The sequence below is a fragment of the Globicephala melas genome, chromosome 13, assembly GCF_963455315.2.
Source record: "Globicephala melas chromosome 13, mGloMel1.2, whole genome shotgun sequence".
Classification (NCBI taxonomy): Eukaryota; Metazoa; Chordata; class Mammalia; order Artiodactyla; family Delphinidae; genus Globicephala; species Globicephala melas.
The window spans coordinates 72032994-72055265 of record NC_083326.1 but is presented as its reverse complement, the minus strand read 5'-3'; the positions used below and the strand labels follow the sequence as shown (position 1 = coordinate 72055265).

General features: G+C 44.3%; 1 protein-coding gene across 3 annotated transcripts in view; it reads right to left on the bottom strand.

Annotated features, from left to right (window-relative positions):
• The window catches only part of USP30 (ubiquitin specific peptidase 30), a 28201-nt gene extending 13721 nt beyond the window's left edge, over positions 1-14480 (bottom strand). For 2 of the 3 annotated variants that reach the window (XR_009566392.2, XM_030860627.3), the window contains exons 1-4: positions 14151-14477; positions 11293-11402; positions 9966-10148; positions 3940-4043 (exon numbers count right to left, since the gene is read on the bottom strand). Coding sequence is in view for 2 of the 3 variants with exons in the window: in XM_030860627.3 (XP_030716487.2) it covers positions 3940-4043; positions 9966-10148; positions 11293-11402; positions 14151-14233 (480 nt within the window). In the remaining variant the exon portion in view is untranslated. Of the gene's footprint in view, positions 1-3939; positions 4044-9965; positions 10149-11292; positions 11403-14150 lie in introns of all 3 variants that reach the window. The other variant, XM_030860628.3, reaches the window with a different exon arrangement.
• Between the last annotated feature and the right edge of the window lie 7792 nt (positions 14481-22272).

Below are 22272 nucleotides of genomic sequence, written 5' to 3'. Positions count from 1 at the left end.
GCACATTCACGCTGTTGTGCTACCATCACCACTGCCCATCTTCAGAACTTTTTTCATCTTCCCAAATGGAAACTCCACGCCCACTAAACACTAACTCCCCAATCCCCCGCACCCCTGGGCACCCACTGTTCTGCTCTGTTGTCTATGAATTCCGCTTATCCTCAGATAAGTGGAATCATACAGTATCTGTCCTTTTGCACACCCATCACATCTTGTTTATCCTTCAGCCATCGATGGGCAGGTGAGCTGCTTCCGCCTTTCAGCTGTCGTGAATGATGCTGCTGTGAACCGGGCTACACAGAATATCTGAGTCCCTGCTTTCAACTCTTTCGGGCGTACACCCAGAGCAGAATTGCTGCCTCATGTGGCAGGGGACTATTTTTTAAGGATCAACTCAAATGCCCCTCTCCCCAAAAGCCAAAGCCACCCAGACTCTCCTGGGATGGGCAGCCCGTCCCCCCGAACTCTGATGCGGCTGATACTCGTTGGGCTGCCACTCTTGGCTCCGTCCACAGTCACCAGAGCGATCTGTTTCTAAAGGCAAATGACTTTTCTCTTCTGCTTTCAACCTCCCGATGGCCTCCACTGCTGCAGTGAACGGCTCCCTTCTTAGCTGGCTGGCCAGCCCTGACACGCCCCGGCCCTAGAACCTTCTCCCCGCCCCGCCGCGCCCCAGCCCCTGGCCTTCTCTTGCTCCCTGAATGTGCCAAGCCGGCTCCCACCTCAGACCTGGGTCTTTCCCGCGCCCGGGTCTTCACGCCTTCACGCGGCCGCCTCTCTCATCCTTCAGGGCTCCTCAGGGAACCCTCCGTCACCAGCCCTCCCTGACCTAACCTCACCCCCGGCCATTCAGCAGCGGCCCCGCAGGCTCTCCCTCCAAACCACCCGCTGAATCCCTGAGGTCTCTCCACTGCCCTGCCTCAGCCCCGGCCTGAGCTGGACCCTCCCCGGCCTGGGTGTCTGCACACCGCCAGCTTTCCTCTCTGCTCCCGTCCTGCCCCCCTGCACCCCTCCTGTACACAGAGGCCGGCATGGTCCTGTTCACATGTCAGGTCGGGCCAAAGCGGTCCCCTGCCAAAGCTCCGAGCGGCTCCCCCTGCACTCAGAGCAGAAGCCCAGCTCCAGCCCTTGGCCTCCCAGGCCCTGCAGTCCCCACAGCCCCCTCTCCTCCGCTGCTTGCCCTGCCCTTCCTGCCCTTCTCAACTCTGTGTCCTTGCAGCTGCTCGAGGCTTTTGCCCCGGCTCTGCTCCTCCGGCTGGCACGCTGCGCCCACAGCACCCCGGGCCTCGCTCCTCGTTAGACTCCAGGTCTTAGCTGAAACCTCAGGCCTCTAGAGAAGCCACCCCCTCTAAGGAGTCCCCCTGCCGCTTTCCTCTCACCGCCCGTCCTCCCCACACTTTCTCACGTCACCTTCTTAGCACATGTTCAAGTTACCTGTGGACGGTCTGCAGCCCCACCCTCACTACACCGCGAGCTCCTTGAGCACAGGGTCCCTGCAAGTCACGCCTGATACCACCACCCAGCGCCCTCAGCAGGCCCTTCCCGAGGCCGGCATTCAATAAGCATTTGTTGCACATATAAATGAATCCCCTCTGAGGCTGTGACCAGCAGTTGGCGAGAGAGTGATGGAGAGTCCAAGGTAAGTAAGGCAAGGTTCTTGCCCTCAGGGACTCACAACCCAGGGGCAGACATGGCAGCCTTGCTACTATCTAGCAGTGCAATGCTATGGCCCTGTTATGACCAGTGAGCCCTGGACATGGAGCTGAGGGAGGATCATCTCTTCCTGCAAGGCTCGGGGAGCCTTGACAAACCAGGCATCTGGGCTAGCCCATGAAGCATGAGCAAGGGTTCACCACAGAGAAAAATCCCAAGACAGGATGGAGTCGGATCCAAAACCTATTCTGTCACCATCAGCCATGTGATTACTTGGCCTTGAGAAAAGGAACAGTATCGCAGAAGAGCTGAAGAGCAGCCACTTTAGCGCCAGACTGGCTTGAATCCTGGCTCTGTCACTCAAATAGCTGTGTGACTTTGGGCAAGTCACTTGACTGCTCTGAACCTCAGTGTTCTCATCTGCAAAATGGGGATAGTAACAGTAACTCCTTACAGGGCTGTGGTGAGGATTCAATCAGATAATTCACATACCTGGCCCAAAGCACCCCACAGCTCTAGCTTTAGACACTGAAAAGTGGTTGGATGACCAGATCATTAATAGTGAAGGTGTGGACAAGGCCCCATGCTAGATGCTCTGGGTACCTTCAAAAAGGAACAGAACCAGAGACAGACATGCTTTCTCCTTCCCACACATACTACGGCACTCTGTGGCTCAGTGTCAGACACTGGAAATACTCCCCAGGAGCAACTGGGACTTAAGTGGGTCCTTGACAGAAGAGCAGGACTTAGAAAAGGAATGTGGGCAAAGAATGTCACCTGTCATATCAGTAAACAAAGGACGTTGCTGGCCACCAAGCCATCAGCTCTTGCAGCCGCCCCCTACTGTGTCTTCTGAGAGGATTCAAGATGGAGAAAAGCAGGATACCGGCCCTAGACAGCTAAGGGGCATCTCCAAGGAATGATTTCAATGAACTCAGACACTTGCATCTTCCCTTACACAGAAAAATGCTAAATTCATTAACTTGACATGTCTGTTTTTTCTTTAATTAACAGTAATCTTCTGATGTTCTGACTATCTGTTTTTGTTTTTGTTGATTTTGCAAACACTTGATATATCCTGCTCCTCCCTTACCTCTTGGGAGCAGTCCCTCAGAGCTATCTGAGAGGCTGCCTCCCGGGCTTAAGTCCTCAGGACGTCTGTCAAATAAAACCTAATTCTCAACTTTGAGGTTGTGCATTTTTTTTTCAGCCGACAGGTATCTGATGTTAAGGACTAAATCTCAGTCACTGTCTCAGTTTAGAGAAATGTAAAATGTAGCTAAATAATTCCAGTTACCAGAGGAGGATTTAAAAAGTATTCTCTAAATGGAAAAATATTTCAACATATAATGGATCAATCGAGAAGCACTGTTAAGAAAGTATAGGATACTCTCAACGTCGTGTTTAAGAAGTAACACATACATGGCTTCAGATGAAAGTGGAAACAGAGATCATCTCTAAAGAAGAGGGGAGAGAGGAAGCCTTCCCGCCTCATTTCTCCGTTTTTACATGCCTCCTGCTTCAGCCCCACAGTTTTGGGAGCCCAGGGGCTCTGGTCCAGGGGCTCCCTGGGGGAGGCAGAAGCAGCCAACCCAACGCTGGCCAGGGCCAGCCTGGAAATGTGGCGGCGGGGATGGACCGCCGAAGTGTACACAAACAGAAGCGAAAGTTTTGGTCCCTAGAGCTTCACTCTCTCAGCCTCAGCCTCGTCCTCTGGGGAAGAGGAGGAGGGTGGCCAGTACCAAAGAAGACAAGGAAGCTGTAGTCGTGGAAAAGGGGGGCGGGAGTGGCTGGAGGAAGGCCCTGGGACTGCATATGACAGCTGCTCAAGGTTTGCGGCCACTTTAACCCAGCCTCCGAAGACTGATTTTTTTTTTAATGAAGGTATAGTCTAAAAAAGAGTCTCACCCAAACCTCTGAGCCTCTAAGGTAAAGCCACCTGCTTCTCTCTAATAGGCCCCAGATGTCCCCACCATCCACTGAAATGCAAAGTCACTCAGGAACTAAAAAGATTTGCCCTCTTTGGCAGCTGTGTGCTCACGCCCTATCCTGTGAACCTTCCCTCTCCCCTGATTGCGAGAGCAGGAATAAAGTTCACAATCTGGTCTCGGGACACTAAGGCTGTCTAAAATGTCACAGAAATGTCCACGCAGGTCAGACAACTGCAAGGTCAATGCTGGCGTTTATTCTTCCCGCTGCAGCAATGCAGCTGTTTCTGGAGCTCAGGCCCCACCTCATTAGTGGGAAACGTTCTCCAAGGAAACCTGCTTTGAATGTTGTGTTCACCTGCTCTTCAAACGAAGAGATCTGCCATCTGTACATTCTTAAGACGTCCAACAAGCAGCTTGCATCCAAGACCTCTTCATCAGTGACTTCTTGGCAGGATAAAGCTGGGAACAAAAAAGGAGCACAGTTATTAAGTGAACCAGCATGACAACCAACCAGAAAAGCTGCACAGCACACGTGTCAAAGCTAATTAATAATGTAAGGACTGTAAAATTCACCTTGGAATTATATCTCTTTCATTATTCTTCCTTGTAGCCTTACCCAATGCTTAGTACACTAGTAGACACTTCGTGTTTGTTGAATGAATGTAATTTTTCATGAGGCTGCACCATTTAAATGAAGTAATTGACTTTCAGATATCTGAATTACTATCATCAATATAAATTTACTGTTGCAAGATTTGTAGTGAATAAAATGATTTTAACTCACAACTCTGAGGGACAGGAGGGCCTTTAAACAACCAGCCTTTAAACAACCATCTGGTCCAACCCTACACTCACTGCCCTAACCCCTCTCTACAGGACTCCCTCCTGTGGCCATAAGGCCTTCTCTGGGACTTGTTTGCATTTGAGTTTCTGATTATCACCGCAAAGCATCAAGCTCTGTGAGGCAGCCTGAAACGGTCTTCTGAGTTGTTTACTTTTCAATCAAGGTAGAATCAAGCCTAACAGACAAAAATAAAAGTCTGATGGGCTTATGAATTTATATTACAATTACATCTAGATGGGGGTTGGCAAACTTTTCCTGTAAGGGGTCAGCTAGTAAACATTTTAGGCTTTGCAGGTGTCTGTAGCAACTACTCATCTCTGCCCATGTAGCACAAAAAGCAGCCATAGACGACAGATAAGTAATATTACATAAATAAAATGTAATATTACATATTACATAGATAATATGTAAACAAATGACCATGGCTGTTTCAATAAAACTTTATTCACAAAAACAGGCGGTGGGACTTCCCTGGTGGTGCAGTGGTTAAGAATCTGCCTGCCAATGCAGGGGACATGGGTTCGAGCCCTGGTCCGGGAAGATCGCACATGCCACGGAACAACTAAGCCCGTGAGCCACAACTACTGAAGTCCGCCCACCTAGAGCCTGCGCTCCACAACAAGAGAAGCCACTGCAATGAGAAGCCCGCGCACCGCAACTAAGAGTAGCCCCGGCTCGCCGCAACTATAGAAAGCCCATGCGCAGCAACAAAGACCCAATGCAGCCAAAAATAAATAAATAAAGTTATTTAAAAAAAACAGGCGGTAGGCTAAATTTGGCCCAAGGGCCATAGTTTGTTAATTCCTGATCTTGACCACCCCCCGTCCCACAGCATATTATTATGGACCAGTATATCACACTGGGCCAGTACTGCTAGTGCAGAGGAGATAAAAATACAGGAGCCTGCCCTCTCAATGCAGTTTCTGGGAGCTCAGTGATTCTCCAGATAAACTAAGCCAGCCTGTTTCTCCTCCTTGATTTGCAGTCAGTGAACTTGAGAGAGAGCTCTGAATACTTCAGACTCTGACTCTGGAGGGTCTGAACATTGCCAACGCCACCCCTCTCAGAACATGGCTGGTGCCGTGGGTGGTGACCTGCGGTGGAGAAGCAGCAGCATTGGCAGTCAGTAGCCAGTTATCAGTGCAAATAAACCCTGAGGTCAGACCTTTACCCTCCAGTATGAAGGAGACCCGTCAGGAGAGGTCCTGTTCCTTCCTTCCTCCTCCTGCATTCCGAGGCAGCCCTTCTGTTAGCTTTTACCCTCCCAAGGAAGATCTGAATGTCCCCTTCAGCCCAATTTTGCCTAAAATGCTGTGTGGCAATGTGGCAATGTCTACTAATTTTCATGTCCTACAATCCAGCATATGACTTTCTCAGGATCTACCTCAGGGAAAGAGGTGCCTATGTGCACGATGGGCACGTACAAGGATGCTCACTGCAGCCTGTTTACGTAGACAAGGCACCGGGAGCAAATGGCTAATTAAACCGGGATATCTTGCGATTATGGATGCTATGCTGCTGTAAAGGTGTGTGACGTCTGTAAATCACATGTTTGATAAGGGCTTGAGTCCCAAAATATATAAGGAACTCCTAAAACTCAACAAAAACAAAAATACAGAAAACCAAATTAAAAAATGGACAAAAGATCTGAATAGACGTTTCATAAAAAAAACACAAAAACCCCTAGAAATGGCCAATAAACACATGAAAAGATGCTCAACATAACCTATGATTAGGGAAATGCAAATCAAGACCACAATGAGATATCACTTTCACACTCATCAAAAAGACAAGGGGCTTCCCTGGTGGCGCAGTGGTTCAGAGTCCGCCTGCCGATGCAGGGGACACGGGTTCGTGCCCTGGTCTGGGAAGATCCCACATGCCGTGGAGCGGCTGGGCCCGTGAGCCATGGCCGCTGAGCCTGCGCATCCGGAGCCTGTGCTCCGCAACGGGAGAGGCCACAACAGTGAGAGGCCCAAGTACCGCAAAAAAAAAAAAAAAAAAAAAGACAATAACAAGTGCTGGTGAGGATGTGGAGAGCTGGAACATCTGTGCACTGCTGGTGGGAACGTAACATGCCAAGGCTGCTGTGGAATGCAGTATGGTGATTCCTCAAAATGGTAAACAGAATTACCATTTGATCCAGCAATTCCACTTCTGGGTCTATACCCCCCAAAGTTAAAGGCACGGGCTTGAACAGATATCTGTACACCAGTCTCCACAGCAGCATTATTCACAATGGCCAAAAGGTGGAAACAACCCAAGCATCCACTGACCTATAAATGGATAAACAAAATGTAGTGTGTATATACATACATATACACACACAGCGGAATATGACTCATATCCAGCCTTAAAAAGGAGTGAAATTCTGACACATGCTACAATGTGGATGAACCTCAAGGACATTATGCTAAGTGAAACAAACCAGACATAAAAGGACAAATATTGTATGATTCCACTTAAATATGGTACATAGTCAAACTCATAGCGACAGAAAATAGAATAGTAGTTACCAGGGTCTGGGGGTAGTAGAAAATGGAAAGTTATTGTTTAATGGATACAGAGTTGCAATATGGGAAGATGCAAACTTTCTGGAGATGAATAGTGGTCATGGTTGCACAACAATGTGAATATACTTAATACTACAGAACTGTTTACTTGAAAATGGTTATGGTGGTAAATTTTTTTTTTTTTTTTGCGGTACGCGGGCCTCTCACTGTTGTGGCCTCTCCGGTTGCAGAGCACAGGCTCCGGATGCGCAGGCTCAGCGGCCATGGCTCACGGGCCTAGCCACTCCGCGGCATGTGGGATCCTCCCGGACTGGGGCACGAGCCCCTGTCCCCTGCATTGGCAGGCAGACTCCCAACCACTGCGCCACCAGGGAAGCCCGGTAAATTTTACATTATGAATATTTTACCTCAAATATTTATTTATTTTTTATTTATTTATTTATTTTATCTTTGGCTGCATGTGGCCTTCGTTTCTGCGCACGGGCTTTCCCTAGTTGTGGAGAGCGGGGGCTACTCTTCGTTGCGGTGCGCGGGTTTCTCATCGCAGTGGCTTCTCTTGTTGTGGAGCACGGGCTCTAGGCATGCAGGCTTCAGTAGTTGTGGTGCACAGGCTTAGTTGCTCTGTGGCATGTGGGATCTTCCCGGACCTGGGCTCAAACCCGTGTCCCCTGCATTGGCAGGCAGATTCTTAACCATTGCGCCACCAGGGAAGCCCCTTCGCCTCAATTTTTAAAAATGGGCAAAGGATATGAGTTGGCAGTTCACAGAAGACAAAATACATGAGACCAGTAAACTCACAAAAAGAAAAAAAAATGGTGAATGAGGCAGAGCTACAAGTAATGAAATGGCCATTTTTCTAATACATATCATGTTATTTGGTCATGAAAAAACAAACAAAACAATATATCATTTCTGTGGGTATTTAGAAACATAGTTAAATGCACAGAAAGTGGTTTGGAAGGTTACACTTATCTTTTACTTTTGGGAAGGAAGGAAAGGAGCGGGTAGTGATAAAGAGAATTTTAGCCTTATTTGTAATGCTTTAATTTTTCAACAAGAAGAATTTACTCATGAATTACTTATATAATGAAAAACTATTTCTAAAAACCAAAATAAAAGACACTGAGAAGCAGAAGCAGAGAAGGAAGGATATAATGGGAGGACAACACCTAACCCTACATTATGACACCTATGTGGACGTGTCAGTTCTTAACAGTCTTTGGGATGGTATGTTTTTTTTTAAACAGGGCAGTAAAAAAAATTATTTTCAAGTTGCCTCTTTTTTTTTTTCAAGTTGCCTCTTATACAGAAGTTGCCTTTATACAAAAATTATTTTCAAGTTGCCTCTTATACTTTTCATACTGGTTTCTGTGTCAAGCTGAGATCATACCTCAGTGAAGCAATATTTAGCTGAGTGTTTTTAAAATCCAATTTTTTTCTGACTATGTAATACACGCTTATTATTGAAAGGTTTTTTTTTTTTCATGTTTTTAAACTGTCACCTGCACCATGCCAAAAGAGCCATGGCTAACATTTTGGCTTTTTCTGTCCAGCCTTTATCTGTGGAAATTTTTGCTTTGGCTGAAGTAAAATTATACCATATTTCGTACCCCACTCTTTCAAACTTAATAGGATAGCCTATGCCCTCTTCCAAATTAAAAAGAAAACAGAAACATTTCATAAAGATGATGCTTAATGGCTATGCAACATTCCATTGATTGCTTAATCATTCTACTGCTGGATAACCATATTCTTTCCTTTTTCCCCCCATTACCACTAGGCGTTGGAGATCTTTGCACATATAGTCGGCCATCCATACCCACTGGTTCAGCATCCTCAGATTCAACCAAGGATTGAAAATACTAAGGAAGGGAATTCCCTGGCGGTCCAGTGGTTAAGACTCCGCGCTTCCACTGCCAGGGGCCCAGGTTCAATCCCTAGTCGGGGAACTAAGATCCCGCTGCACAGTGCAGCCCCCAAAAAAGAAAATACTCAGGAAAACAAATTCCAGAAAGTTCCCCAAAGCAAAATTTGAATTTGCCAGGCACCGGCAACTATTGACATAGCATTTACATTGGATCGGGTATTATAAGTAGCATAGAGATGGTTTAAAGCTTATGGGAGGATGTACATAGGTTATACACAAACACTACACCATTTCATATAAGGGACTTGAGCATCTGCAGATTTTGGTATCTGCGTGTGGGGCTGTCCAGATGCTACAGGAGGAAACCCAGCTCTACAGTCAAAAAAAGTGGTTTCAAAATGAAGTTAGATTGGTGGCTTCCTAAAACCTTTACCAAGACCGTGTACACTGTGACTCTCCAAGCTCGGGGCCAGTATTGGGCCAGTCCCACACCTGTTTGCCCTGAGAACTCCACTGCAGGCTAGTGTAAATCATAGTCCACCAATTACTTGGTCAAACGGTATTGAACATTTTGCAAGCTATTACTGTGTGGTTCCACTGTTTTCCAGAAAGGCTGCCCCAAGTTACACCACCACCAGCATTTATGAACGTGTCACCCAACAGCTAGCTGGTCAGGATTGTGGATTTTCCAATCTTTGCTGACAGGCCAAAAAAATGGTACCTCACTATTATGTTATTTATATTTCTTTGATGATGGCCAAATTGCTTATTTTGTTTGTTAGATGCATTCTGCATCTATCTCAATACAATCTGTATTATTTCTTTTGTGAATTACCTTATTTCCTAGGCTAAGACACTTTTTGTTTTTAAACTTTGATGTTTGTGAAACCAGGGTACTTCTTACAGTCAAAATGCTTAAATGGAAGTGGATTTTTCTCCTTCCCTAAAAACCTGTTACTAAACTGACAAGTTTTAAAATAAACGATTACAGCTTTGATTAAAAAAAAAAAACACCTGTCTCTACCTATTGGGCCCTTAGTGCTTTTATCATGATAGGTATGATCTTTTTCTACGTAAAGGCTATTAACCGTTTGCCTGCCATCTGGGCTGCTGCTTTGAAAGTGCACAGCGCGCCCTTTACATTTCCAGGTAGGTACCTTTCAAGAGACGCAACAGTGTCAAGGACAAGCGCTGCTGTTGGGGGGACTCCTCCTGACCCCTGGTGTACTGGGTGGTGAACTCTTCCAGCCACTTGATGAAGGTGGGGCAGGCAGACAGGCCTTGCAGCAGGGAGTTCATGAAGCAGGTGTTCCCCAGGTTGACAAGGCCAGGCACAAGCCCTAAAAAAGTGGGGGGAACAAGAGAACAGCGCATCGCATTGGACCATCTCCTTTATCTTCTCCCATTTGGGACCCGGAATTCCTGCACCGTGGCCTTGGATTGAAAACCCCTACCTCAGAAAGTCCTCATCCACAGAGAGCAGGGGGCCAGGCATCCTGTCCTAGCCGAGGCCCAGTCCTACCACTGCTCCTTCAGGGGACCATAAGCCGCAGAAGGACAAGTCCGGGCCGCGTGTGACTACTGAAATGCACCAGGGTGTCTGGCACAGCCTGGCTTCCATTGAATGTTCAGAGACACTTAGTAACCTCTCTCTCTCTTTCTCTCCCTCACTCTCTCTCTTCTTTGTTAAGAAAGCAATGTTTCTCACAACAGAAGAAAACAATTGTTCTGTTCCTGTTCCCCAGGACAATGATTTTGTTCTTATAATCAGTGGGAAAGACACCACTACTGCCATTCTGATCAGTCCTTCTGCAAAGAGATCAACAAAATCTGACACACTTCCCTCTTCCGCTGAAATTAAAAAACAAAAACAAACAAAAACAACTTTTTATTATGAGAGTTCTCAAACATGCACAAAAGAAGAGTAGATATCTAATGAACCCCAGTTACAACCATCCCCAGAATTAACAGTGATCAACATTTTGCTACACCTGTCCCTTTTATATATTTATTTATTTTGGCTGAATTTTAATCAATATAAGTAGAGCAACATGGACAAAGGGGGGAATTTTTAAAAATAAGGAAATAGATTTTTGTGTTAGTGAAGAAACAAACTTGAAACATTTACTAGTGACTAGCAGCTATTCAGTGAAAGCACAAAGGCGTCACACAATTAGGCAACTGTACAACTGAAAAACACAATGGCCATAGCAATGAGAACACTTAGACAATTAAGCCACTTGAAATTTTTCATTACGAAGCATGTCTCAAACTCATGACCTTAGTGCGGGTGAAATATAAATCTTTTTACTAGGGGGTATAACATAATGAGTCATTAAAATTAACTTCTGTTTAAAAGAAAGTACTACTGACAAAATTGAAGATACAAGAGAACCAAAAATGTCTTCCCCTTTCTGTACTGTTTTTAAACAATAAGAGTTTGGGTCCAGTCTATAGACCATGATCCAAAGCCTTCATTCTTACCTTTTCTACGCTTCTTTCTTTCTGTAATGGGACCCCAAATAACATATATTCCTGCTGCTAGTGCAGCGGCAATTCCACCTATAACACCCCAGTTCTTCATGAGTTTATATCTAAAAAAGAAAATAAGTTTACTGTCTTTCCTCATCACAAATGCAATATGTGTATATACAGGTACAGGTACACAGAAATAACATTTCATCAAAATAACCACTGGCCTGCCAAATACCTTGCTTTCAGATTAAAGTAATATACAGTATAGGATTATGTCTTAAAAATCAGCACATTTAGACATTAGGATTTGAAACCTAAGTCAGAGCACAACCTCCCCAGAGCCCCACCGGCCAGGGCTTTCCTCCTGCTCTGCCTCTCATTCTGCTGCCATATCGGCCCCGCCACCCCGGCCACAGCCAAGCTCCCACCCCAGGGCCTCTGCACTGCGCTCCCTCTGCCTCAGATGCTGTTTCCCCAGGTCCCACTGCTTGGCTCACTCCCTCCCCATCCCTTCACTTCTAACAAACTACTAGAACCTGCACTCGTGGCCCTTTTACCCAGTTCTACGTTTTCTTTTTACCACAGAGCTCACCACCTTCCAACCTAACTTTCACTTATTCACGTTTATTTTCGGTCTCCCGCAACTGAAATGCAAAGTCCCCACAGGCAGGGATCTTTGTTTTACACACTAACATATCCCAAGTGTTTCCAAGTATTTAGATCACATAGTAGGTTCTTGATAATACTTATTGAATGATTGGGACCTGGAGACATATAGAAATGGATTTATCTTGTAGGTTATTAAACGGGGAAGGGAGAGGCATACAATAGTATAAAAGATCTTCTAAATATTTATTATATTACAGTTTTCTTCATTTGAGGCTTGACTCGAATACTGAAGTTATTCTTTTACTACAAATAAAGAAATTTCACCAGTAACTTACAACACTGTCTTCATACACAGTTATGTATTTCCACTAAATAAGGCAACCAATATATGCACCTACATATATCTGTGCAATATATACCTATATATATGTGTTAGCTACATATATGTGTGTGTGTATGTTTAAAATATTCTTATCCCCATGTATGGATCATGTGAATATTGTTTTGACCTCAACTCAGTCAACGTTAACTCAGGGAAGAGCCACTGGTAATACTAGTAACTCTGTCTACAACAACCAACATTTTTCCAATGTCATGGCTGATGTGATACACAACTGATGACTGAATTTCAAATAAATCTTTGTTCTTCCAAGACAGTGTCGGTAGAATGTGCACAGAACTTGGTTAAGAAAGTGGAATTCCATAATCTGGTTCAGTTCTGGTTCTGCTATTCCCTATGGTGCCACTGCACCTTCTAAGCCTCAGCTTCCTCATCTGTACAATGGGGACAATTGTGAGACCTACCTTACAGAATTATTGTAAAGACGGAATAAGTGCTAATGCATGGGGTGCATAGTAAGAGCCTAACAAATATTAGCTGCTGCAATTATCAAGTATTATAATCTCAGCTTCATTCATGAAAGTTATTCTTGAAGTTTCTTAATGCAACATTGTGCTGATTTTTACACAATAGGTATATTCACGTGAGGCCACGTGGCTCTGAACTCATGTCTGTTGGGCTGCCAAGTCTGTGCTTCAAACCAGGAAGCTCATGGGGAAATTGAAGGACAGAATGTCAAAAGGATGGGAGAGAGGGCCTGCCTAGGTCTTAAGTAGGGCATGGATAAAAAACCCAGGGCCAACTCTGGAAACTCCACAACACGAGGAGAGTAGTGGAGCCTGGGAGTGAAAAGATCTGGCTTCTCCCCACAGTTCTGCTGTCAGCTCAGCTGTAGGACCACAGGCATGGCCACTGCAAGGCCCGTGTCCCAACTACAGAATGGGGGCACTGGACAGGATCGCCACTGAGGACTTCCAACCCTGGGATGATAAGCTCTTTAGACTGCTCCAGTTCCAGAGGGAGGAAGCTGACCTGAGCAATGGGTCTCAGTCATTTAGGGTCAGGAAGGGGGCTTGCGGGGAGGGACGGAGCCACACTGCTCAGCTCTGAAGCCTGGAGCCCGCGGGAGGGTGGATAAGAGAAGGGACATAGGGACACTGACAGGGTTGAGAACCCGTACTATTGGGGGTCCTAGCAGGAATGTGGGATCTTAACAGGACTGGGAGCCTTAACAGGTTAAGGGGTCCTGATTGGTTTAGGTGCCCTTGCAAGATAAGGAGCCACTAATTAGATTAGGGACCCATACAGACTAAGGGATCCCTGGCAAAAGTGTGGGGGGGGGGGTGACAGGAAGACGGGTACTGACAAAGTGCGGGTGGGGGGCGCTAGCAAGCCCGGGGCACTTTACAGGGTTGTGAGAACCATGGCAGGACTGGGGAGCTTGACAGGTTGGGGAACCCTAGCAGGCCAAGTACTGACATGACTAGGGAGCCCAGAAGGATTGGGGGTGTCTTGAAAGGATGAAGGGGTCCGGTAAGGCCTGCGAGGCGCTGAGAGCTCCGAGGGGGCCATTGACAAGGCTGAGGATCCCTGCAAATTCTGGGGACAATGACAGGATTACAGGAGGCACTGGCAGGCGGAGGAGGGGAGGGTGGAGGCGGCACTGATAAAACTGGGAGCGCCAGCACAATTGGGGAGTGCCGACAGAATCGCCGTTGCCTGGAGGCCCTGGAGGCCCGTCGCCCTTCCCGCCCCAAGGCCTGGGCCTCCAACACTTCGGGACGCAGAAACCTCTGGAATGCGCACTCCGGCCCCTGGGGACCCTTACTAGGGCGTGAAAGGGCCGCCACAGGCCAGCCTCGGTACCCTGGTCCCTCTGGTCCCGGACTCCCCGGCCGTCCCGCCCCCCAAAGCTCACCTGACGGCCGCACCGGTCCGTAGGAAGCGCTGGATGGCCCTGTCGGCCGCGGTCATCGCCGCCTCAGCCCGGCAGCTCAGCATCGCGGCTGCGCGGGAGGCCTGCCGCCACCCCCGCCGCGATCTCCGCGGCCGGACCCAGGGCTCCGGGGGCTCCCGAGACGGCGGAACCCGCGGCCAAAGTCCCAGCTCCTCCGGGGAGGGTACACACAAGGACGGGCTCCCGGAAGAAACGGAAGTGGGTCTCACCGGAGGACTGGAGTCGACGGACCACCGCCTTGTTTTTCCTTTTCCCCCTTAGTCACGGGCGTCTTCGTCGGTTACTAAGGGAGACCGTGCGGCCCGGGGTCGCTTGGTTTTCAAGTTTTGCTCGGGCCCTGTTCATAGTTATACATATCCCATTTGCAGAAGGGACTCTGGGTCATTTTTATTTTTCGGTGTAAAGAGGGCGACCCCCGCCTGAAAACGGGATCACAACTTGGCCACCTTTAGTTATAATTGTCGTCGGAGTGGAAATGGATCGCAGAGGAAGGGCCTTTAATGAGCATGGGGCACATCTCTGACGACACCTATAGAGAAACCGAGACCTTTAATAATAACAGCCACCAAACTTATTGTTTACTTAAATGCATTGCTAAGTACGTCACATGCATTATTCATGTTCAGTCTTCACAGTTTTTACATCCCAGGAAATACAAGAAATTTAGAGAAAAAGTCTTTTGACACAGCTTGTAAGTGGTGGAAACAAGATTGGAAGGCAAGTCTGTGTGTCTCCAGAATAGCAGTGTCCAATAGAAATATATGGAAGTAAACAGTTTAAATTTTCTAGTAGCCACATTAAAGTGAAAAACAACAGATAAAATTAATTTTATCAATATCTTTTACTTGACCCAATGTGTCCAAAATATTGTCATTTATATGGAAAAATTATTAATGAGATCATTTACATTCTTCTTTTGTACTAAGTACCTCTCAATTTGAACCAGCCGTTTTTCATGTACTCTATAGTCACAAGTGGCCAGCAGCTACTGCGCTGGACAGCACTGGAGCCAGAGAGGATTTGCCCATTTAATCACTTCCCCCAACTCCAGAGCAAGTAGTTGCCACTGCTTTAGTAAGGAAATCAAAGTTCTAGCTCAGTGGTTCTCAGAGTTTTTGGTCTCAGGACCCCTTTATACGCTTATAAATTATAGAGAGTTTTGTTTAAGTGGATTATACCTAACTATACTTATACAATTAAAAATTAAAATTGAGGAATATGGAGAATCCTGACTCATACACTGGGTTTCACACTTTCCTTGCTGTAAACATAATAATTGAAACCGCTTGCTAAACACTTGCTAGCGGCTAGATCCCTGTGCTAAGTACCTATGTGCACTGTCCTATTTCATCCTCTCAACAACCCCACCAAGTAGGTTCTATTAAAATCTCCACTTCAGGGGCTTCCCTGGTGGTGCAGTGGTTGAGAATCTGCCTGCCAATGCAGGGAACACGGGTTCAAGCCCTGGTCCGGGAAGATCCCACATGCTGCGGAACAACTAAGCCCGTGTGCCACAACTACTGAAGCCCGCGTGCCTAGACCCTATGCGCCACAACAAGAGAAACCACTGCAATGAGAGGCCTGTGCACTGCAACAAAGAGTAGCCCCCGCTCGCAACAACTAGAGAAAGCCCACGCACAGCAACGAAGACCCAACACGGCCAAAAATAAAAACAAATAATTTTTTAAAAAGATGACTTGCTAGAAAGTTGTGTTACATGTGCATAAAGTATAATGTATTAAAAAAAATCTCCACTTCACAGAAGAGGAAAGCCCAGAGAAGTAAAATGACTTGGCCAAGGTCACACAACTGGTTTGTGACCAGACAGGATGTCAGGCAGATCTGTGTGGATCTAAGGTCTGTGTCTTAAGCTGGACACTTCTGCCTCAGACTTGAGTCCATCAAGATGGGACCATTACTACCCGACTTGTGATCAGTACTCCACATTGTGTTGGTTTCAAGTACCCACTTGGGCACATAGTCTTGATTCCAGCTGGGGTAGTTAGGAAGGAAGCATAACTGGTTCTTACACCTTTGAAAAGATGCTCCACCTTACTTGGTAATGAAAGAAATGCAAATTAAAACTCCAATCAGAAAACATTTTTTTCCACCCATCAGATTGACAAAGCATGAAAAATACAATACACAGTGATGGTAAGTATATGGGGAAACAGACACTCTTGGGCATCCCTGGGGGAGAGTAAATGGGTGCCATCTTCACCCTGGGCAATTTGGACTATTTACAAAAATGACAAGTCTGCATACTCTGTGACCTACATATTTATCACACACACATAAGAATGAAGATATGTATTGCAGCATTGTTGCTAGTAATAAAAGACTAGAAGCATCTAAATACCTAGAAAAATTATAGTAATCCCATGTAGTGGAGCACTATGTGCTATGAAAATAAGGCACCAGCTCTTGTGTACTAATAAGGGAGATTCTAAGATGTGTTGTTAAGGGAAAACAGTAAGGGGCAGGGCAATGGAAGAGAATGCTATTATTTGTGTGAGAATAAGATTCAGTGTTTATAAATATAGAGATAATTAAGAAACTGGGGACACTGCTGGCCTCTGGTAAGGGAACTGTGTGACTGAGGCCACCTTTTGTCCTTTGAGAATTTTGTGCTATGTGCATGCATTATTATTCAAAAACTAATTTAAAATTTTAAACTTGAAAAGCATCATCAAAACACAGGGGAAATATAGCATCAAAATTGTTACTCCTTCTGGTAAAAAATGCTCATTAGAAGCTCATGAAAAGTGAAAAAACAGGCCACCTAATAGGATAAATATGATTCCAAATTTGTAAGAAGACGTCTATGTATGTGTCTCTGCATCAAAAAATGGCTGGAAAGCTATACCCACCAAATGGTAACTCTGGTTATCTCTTTGTGGTAGATTAGTAGTAAGTTTTAGTTTCTTCTGAATGCTTTTCTATGTTATCTGAGTTTCTACCATGATCATTTATTTCTTTCATAATTAGAAACATTTTTAAGACATGACTATATAAGTCTATCTTTCTTTATGAGGTAGTTCTGAATTGTTGCAGCCTTTGTAACTCAAACCCTCCTTTTCGGATTGATCTCCAATCTCCAGAGAGATCTTAAAATCAGCTTTTAAACTTGCTTTACCTCTCAGATCCTCACAATAAACCCGCCTTTAAGCCTTCTTGGGAGCTCTTCAATATAAATCCTTTATAAAAATAATTGATTTGCAATAAGTAATTGTGGGAATTATTACCTAATTTATATGGTTGATCAGTTCATATTTCACATACATTCGTGTTCTTAAATCAGCAAGCCCATGCAAGTTTCCAAGAACTTGGATATGGTGTTTTGCTTGTCTCCTCCTATTTGATGTTACTTTTTATGTTGTCAAACAGTGCCTGGATTCCTTTTTACTTTCCAGTAAGAATGAGATTAGCTTAAAAGTCACTTCCTCCTGTTCAGACAGAAGCCCTGTAAGACTTTAGCCCATTGCTTCCCAGAACATCTGATCATAACATCTTAAAAGTCACAATTATTTATTTTTCTAATCAGGAAGGACCTTAACTGAAGAGGCCATGAGAGGCCAGCTCATCTGACTCGTGAGGAAACTGAGGCCCAGAAGAGTTAATTGATAACAGAATTAACTTCTGCCATCAATTAAACTAGTCACCCCATTTCCTGGCAGAGACTCTTGTGTTTTTTCTCTACTGTCTTTTCTGAGAGTTTCAAACATGGGGAACAATACAGAAGGGAAGCTGAGTGTAGTAGCCAGCCTCCAAGATATGCCCCAAAGACCCCCTTATATCCTGGATTCATATCCCACATCAAATAAGGCTGACATGTGTAACCAAAAGATTATTGTGATAAGGACAGTATGTAAATTTCAAGGCCAGGTCATAAAAGACATTCTCACATCAACTTTGCTTTCTCTTGGACCACTTACTTTGGGAGAAGCCACTGACCATGTTAGCTGTGAAGATGCTCAGGAGAGGATCTTCTTATGGAGAAGAAAGAACTGAGGCCTCCTGCCAACAGTCATCACCAACTTACCAACCATGTGAGTCCGCCATCTTGAAAGTGGACCTTCCTGTCTCATTTGAGTCTTCATATGAGACTGCAGCCCTGGCTGATATCTGTCTGCAACCTCATGAGAGACCCTGAGCTACAACCACCCAGATAACCTGCTTTTGGATTCCCGACCTACAGAAACTGTGCAAGATAATAATTGTTAATATTTTTCAAAGATGCTAAGTTTTGGGGTAATTTGTTATGCAGCTATAGATAACTAAGACACTAGGAGCAATGTTCCTCAAAATGTGGGCCTTACACGGCTTAGCTCAAAAATCCCCTGACTTCCTGGTTAAAAGTGTAGGCTCCTGGCTCCATCCCAGCCAAATGGATCAGAATGTATCAGTGTGATGCCCATACATCTGCATTTTGACAAGCTTCAGCTATTTGGATAGCATCCTAAAGTTTTTTGGCCATATCCAGATGTCACCTTTACTTTTAATTTAGTTTTCTTTTTGTCTGTAGAAGTCACTTTATTTTCTTCTCATTTTATTTTTTTATTGGCGTATAATTGCTTTACAATGTTGTGATAGTTTCTGCTGTACAATGAAGTAAATCAGCTGTATGTATACATATATCCCCTCCCTCTTGAACCTCCCTCACATTGCCCCCATCCCACCCATCCAGGTCATCACAGAGCACCGAGCTGAGCTTCCTGTGCTTTATAGCAGGTTCCCACTAGCTACCTATTTTACACATGGTAGTGTATATATGTCCATCCTAATCTCCCAATTTGTTTAATTAGTTTAGTTTAGTTTTTTTTATCTATATCACATAAATATTTTAAAATTTCTTTTGTTTTTAGATTGTTTTCACATTTGGAAAAAACCATATTTTTCTAATATACATAAAAATAAGTATCTGTATTTGATCATTTAAGGAGGTAAATGTTTATCCCATGTATCACCTAAAGTCATCTCCATTACACTCAAAAGTAAACACTCTATACTTGGTAGAACACTGAGACAGCGGAACAGAGATCATTTGGAAATGATGAGAGTTACAGCACCCCACATGTTCTCTGGAACTGGACCAGTTCTAAGCGCTGGCATCTGTAGCATCTCCTTCCATTCTCACCACACTCTTGGACAGCAGGCAGGGTAATGTATGATTAGTGCCACTTTTACAGATGAGAACACAGCCACATACAGGTGGAGAGGCCGGTCTAAGGTCACAATGCTTGAATGCAACCCCTGTCTCCTGTCTTCCTGCTCAAACTTTTTTGCAAGATACACTATTCCTCCGTGGCCAAATAACCCATAGAGATCTAGAGAAAGGGAAGGACACCTAAAAATATAGAGGGAATACTATTGTGAACGAATGTTACAAAACACACAAATTTACTGGAACTGGATCATAGACCTAAGTGTAAAAGCGAAAACGATAAAACTCTCTGAGGAGTTTTTTCATAGGAGAAAAATCTTTGCAACCTTGGGGTAAACAAAGATTTCTTATGTCACAAAAAGCACAAATCATAAAAGAAAAACAATCTGATAACCTCAATCTTATCAAAATTTAAATTTTTCCTCTTTGAAAGATACTGTTAAGAAAATGAAAAAGTATGCCACAAATTTCAGAAAAATTTATAATACATATATCTAACAAAGACCTGTATCCATAACGTGTAAAGAACTCTTACAATTTAGTAAGAAGACACACAATTCCCCTCAAACTGTCAAGATATTTGGACAGACAAGACACTGCACAAAAAAGAGATATAAATGGCCAATAGGCACATGAAAATATGGTCAACATAATTTGTCATGAGAGAAACAAAAATGAACACCACAATGCCATACCACTATACACCTATTAGAATGGTGACAGTTAAAGAAACTATCAATGCTGTGTGTTAGTGAGGATTTGGAGCAACTGGAATTCTCATACATCACTGATGGGAATGTAAAATGATACATACACTTTGGAAAGCCGGCAGTTTCCTATAAAGATAAACATAATCTTACCTCAATGACCCAGCCATTTCACTCTTCCATATTTATTTATCCAAGAGAAATGAAAATGAAAATCTACACAAAGACTTGTACATGAATGTTCACAGCTACTTCATTCATCATAACTCCAAATTTAGAAAATCCAAAATGGTCATTCATTGATGAATAGGTAAATAAAATGTGGCATATCCATACAATAGAATATTACTCAGTGATAAGAATGCACTACTAAAACAACACAGTAACACTTAGGAATCTCAAAGCCATGCTGAGTGAAAGAAGTTGAGACACAAAAGAATATGTACTTTATGCTTCTGTTTATATAAATTCTAGAAAATGCAAATTAATCTATAGTAATAAAAGCAGCTTAGTGGCTGTCTGGAGCCAGAGATGAACTTTTGGGGTGATGGAAACATTCTGTATCTTGATTGCGTTGTTGTTACACTTTTTCTTTGCAAGGGCATATGGGCTATTTATACATCTTCTTTGAAGAAATGTCTATTCATATCCTTTGCCCACGTTTAAATTGGGTTATTTGTCTTTTACTGAGTTGTAAGGGTTCTTTACGTATTTTGAATGTAAATCTCTTATTAGTTATACGATTTTCAAATATTTCTCTCATTCGGTGGGTTGTCTTTTCACTTTCTCCATGGTATCATTTGCAGCATAAAGGCATTTAACTTGGATATGGTCCAATATATCTGTTTTTTGTTTTTTCTTGTGTCCCTTATGCTTTTTGATGTCATGTCTATGAGACCACTGCCTAATTCCAAGTCATAAAGACTTATTCCTATGAGTCTTAGAGTTTTATCTAAGAGTTGTGTAGTTTGAAATCTTGCACTTAAAAGTATTCAAAACCTTTTAAGCATCTCTATGTTGGATCTGGCTTTCTGTTTGTATGGAGTTGAGTAACCAACTGTCAAGGTTTGCTTGGAGCCCAGCACTTTCCAGGACATGGAACTTTCAGTGCTATAACTCAAGTCCTGAACAAACCAGGGTGAGTTGGATCCATTACCAATAGACCTCCAACTTGCCAACCCTGATATAAATTATTATCCCTACTCTCTAGGGCTTAAAATAGATACTGAATCTCCTCACTTGAATGAAAGATGTTTGTTTTCAGTTTACCAATCATTTATTGAGTGCTCAAAATGCAAAGCCCTGGGGTTGAGTGTAGCTAGGAATATAAAATTCCAATTTCAGTGTCCATAAATAAATTTTATTGTTCCAGGCCCTTGGGGTACATCAACAAACCTTTATGGAGCTTAAATGCTAAAGGGGGGGGAGACATTCTAGTGGAAGGGGGATGGGAGAGCCATTAAACAAGATGAAGAGGATTTTGAAGGCAGGGATTTGGTTTTATTAATCTTTGATCCCCCAGAACTGTAGAAATCACTCACTAATGCTTGTTGAATGAATGAATGAGTAGCTTTCTCCTACTCAACGTACATTTTTTTGTGTGTGATTCATTTCACAAGACCTCAGCTCTGTGGGACTTCCCTGGTGGTCCAGTGGGTAAAACTCTGTGCTTCCGATGCTGGGGGCCTGGATTCCATCCCTGGTCAGGGAAGTAGATCCCGCATGCATGCCGCAACTGAGTCTGCATGCCACAACTAAGAAGCCTGTATGCTGCAACTAAGACCCGGCGCAGCCAAAATAAATAAATATGTAAAATAAAATAAAAGACCTCAGCTCTGTGATGTCAATGTCACTTCTAACTTGTTCTCTGTCATATGCCCGGTGAGTCTTACAGTGCCTGGCACACAGTAGGTGCTCAATAAACAATGCTTCAATGCATGAGTACGTATACAATTTTTTCATTCTCTGCATTTTGTTATAGCAGCCTGGGTTTCAAGAATATTACACCAGTAACAACCTTAATGAATCCCTACAAATAAACATTTAGAGAGGCTTCGTCAAGCAAAGAGTGCTCATTGGTACCTAGACAGCCATTTCACAGGCTGGTGTGCCCCACAGGCATCTCAGTAAAACACCACCAGCCACAGACAGCCTGTAAATTCCGCTAACCAGAAGGGCTCTCCCCGCCCCCTCTCCCCGCGCAGCTAGCCCT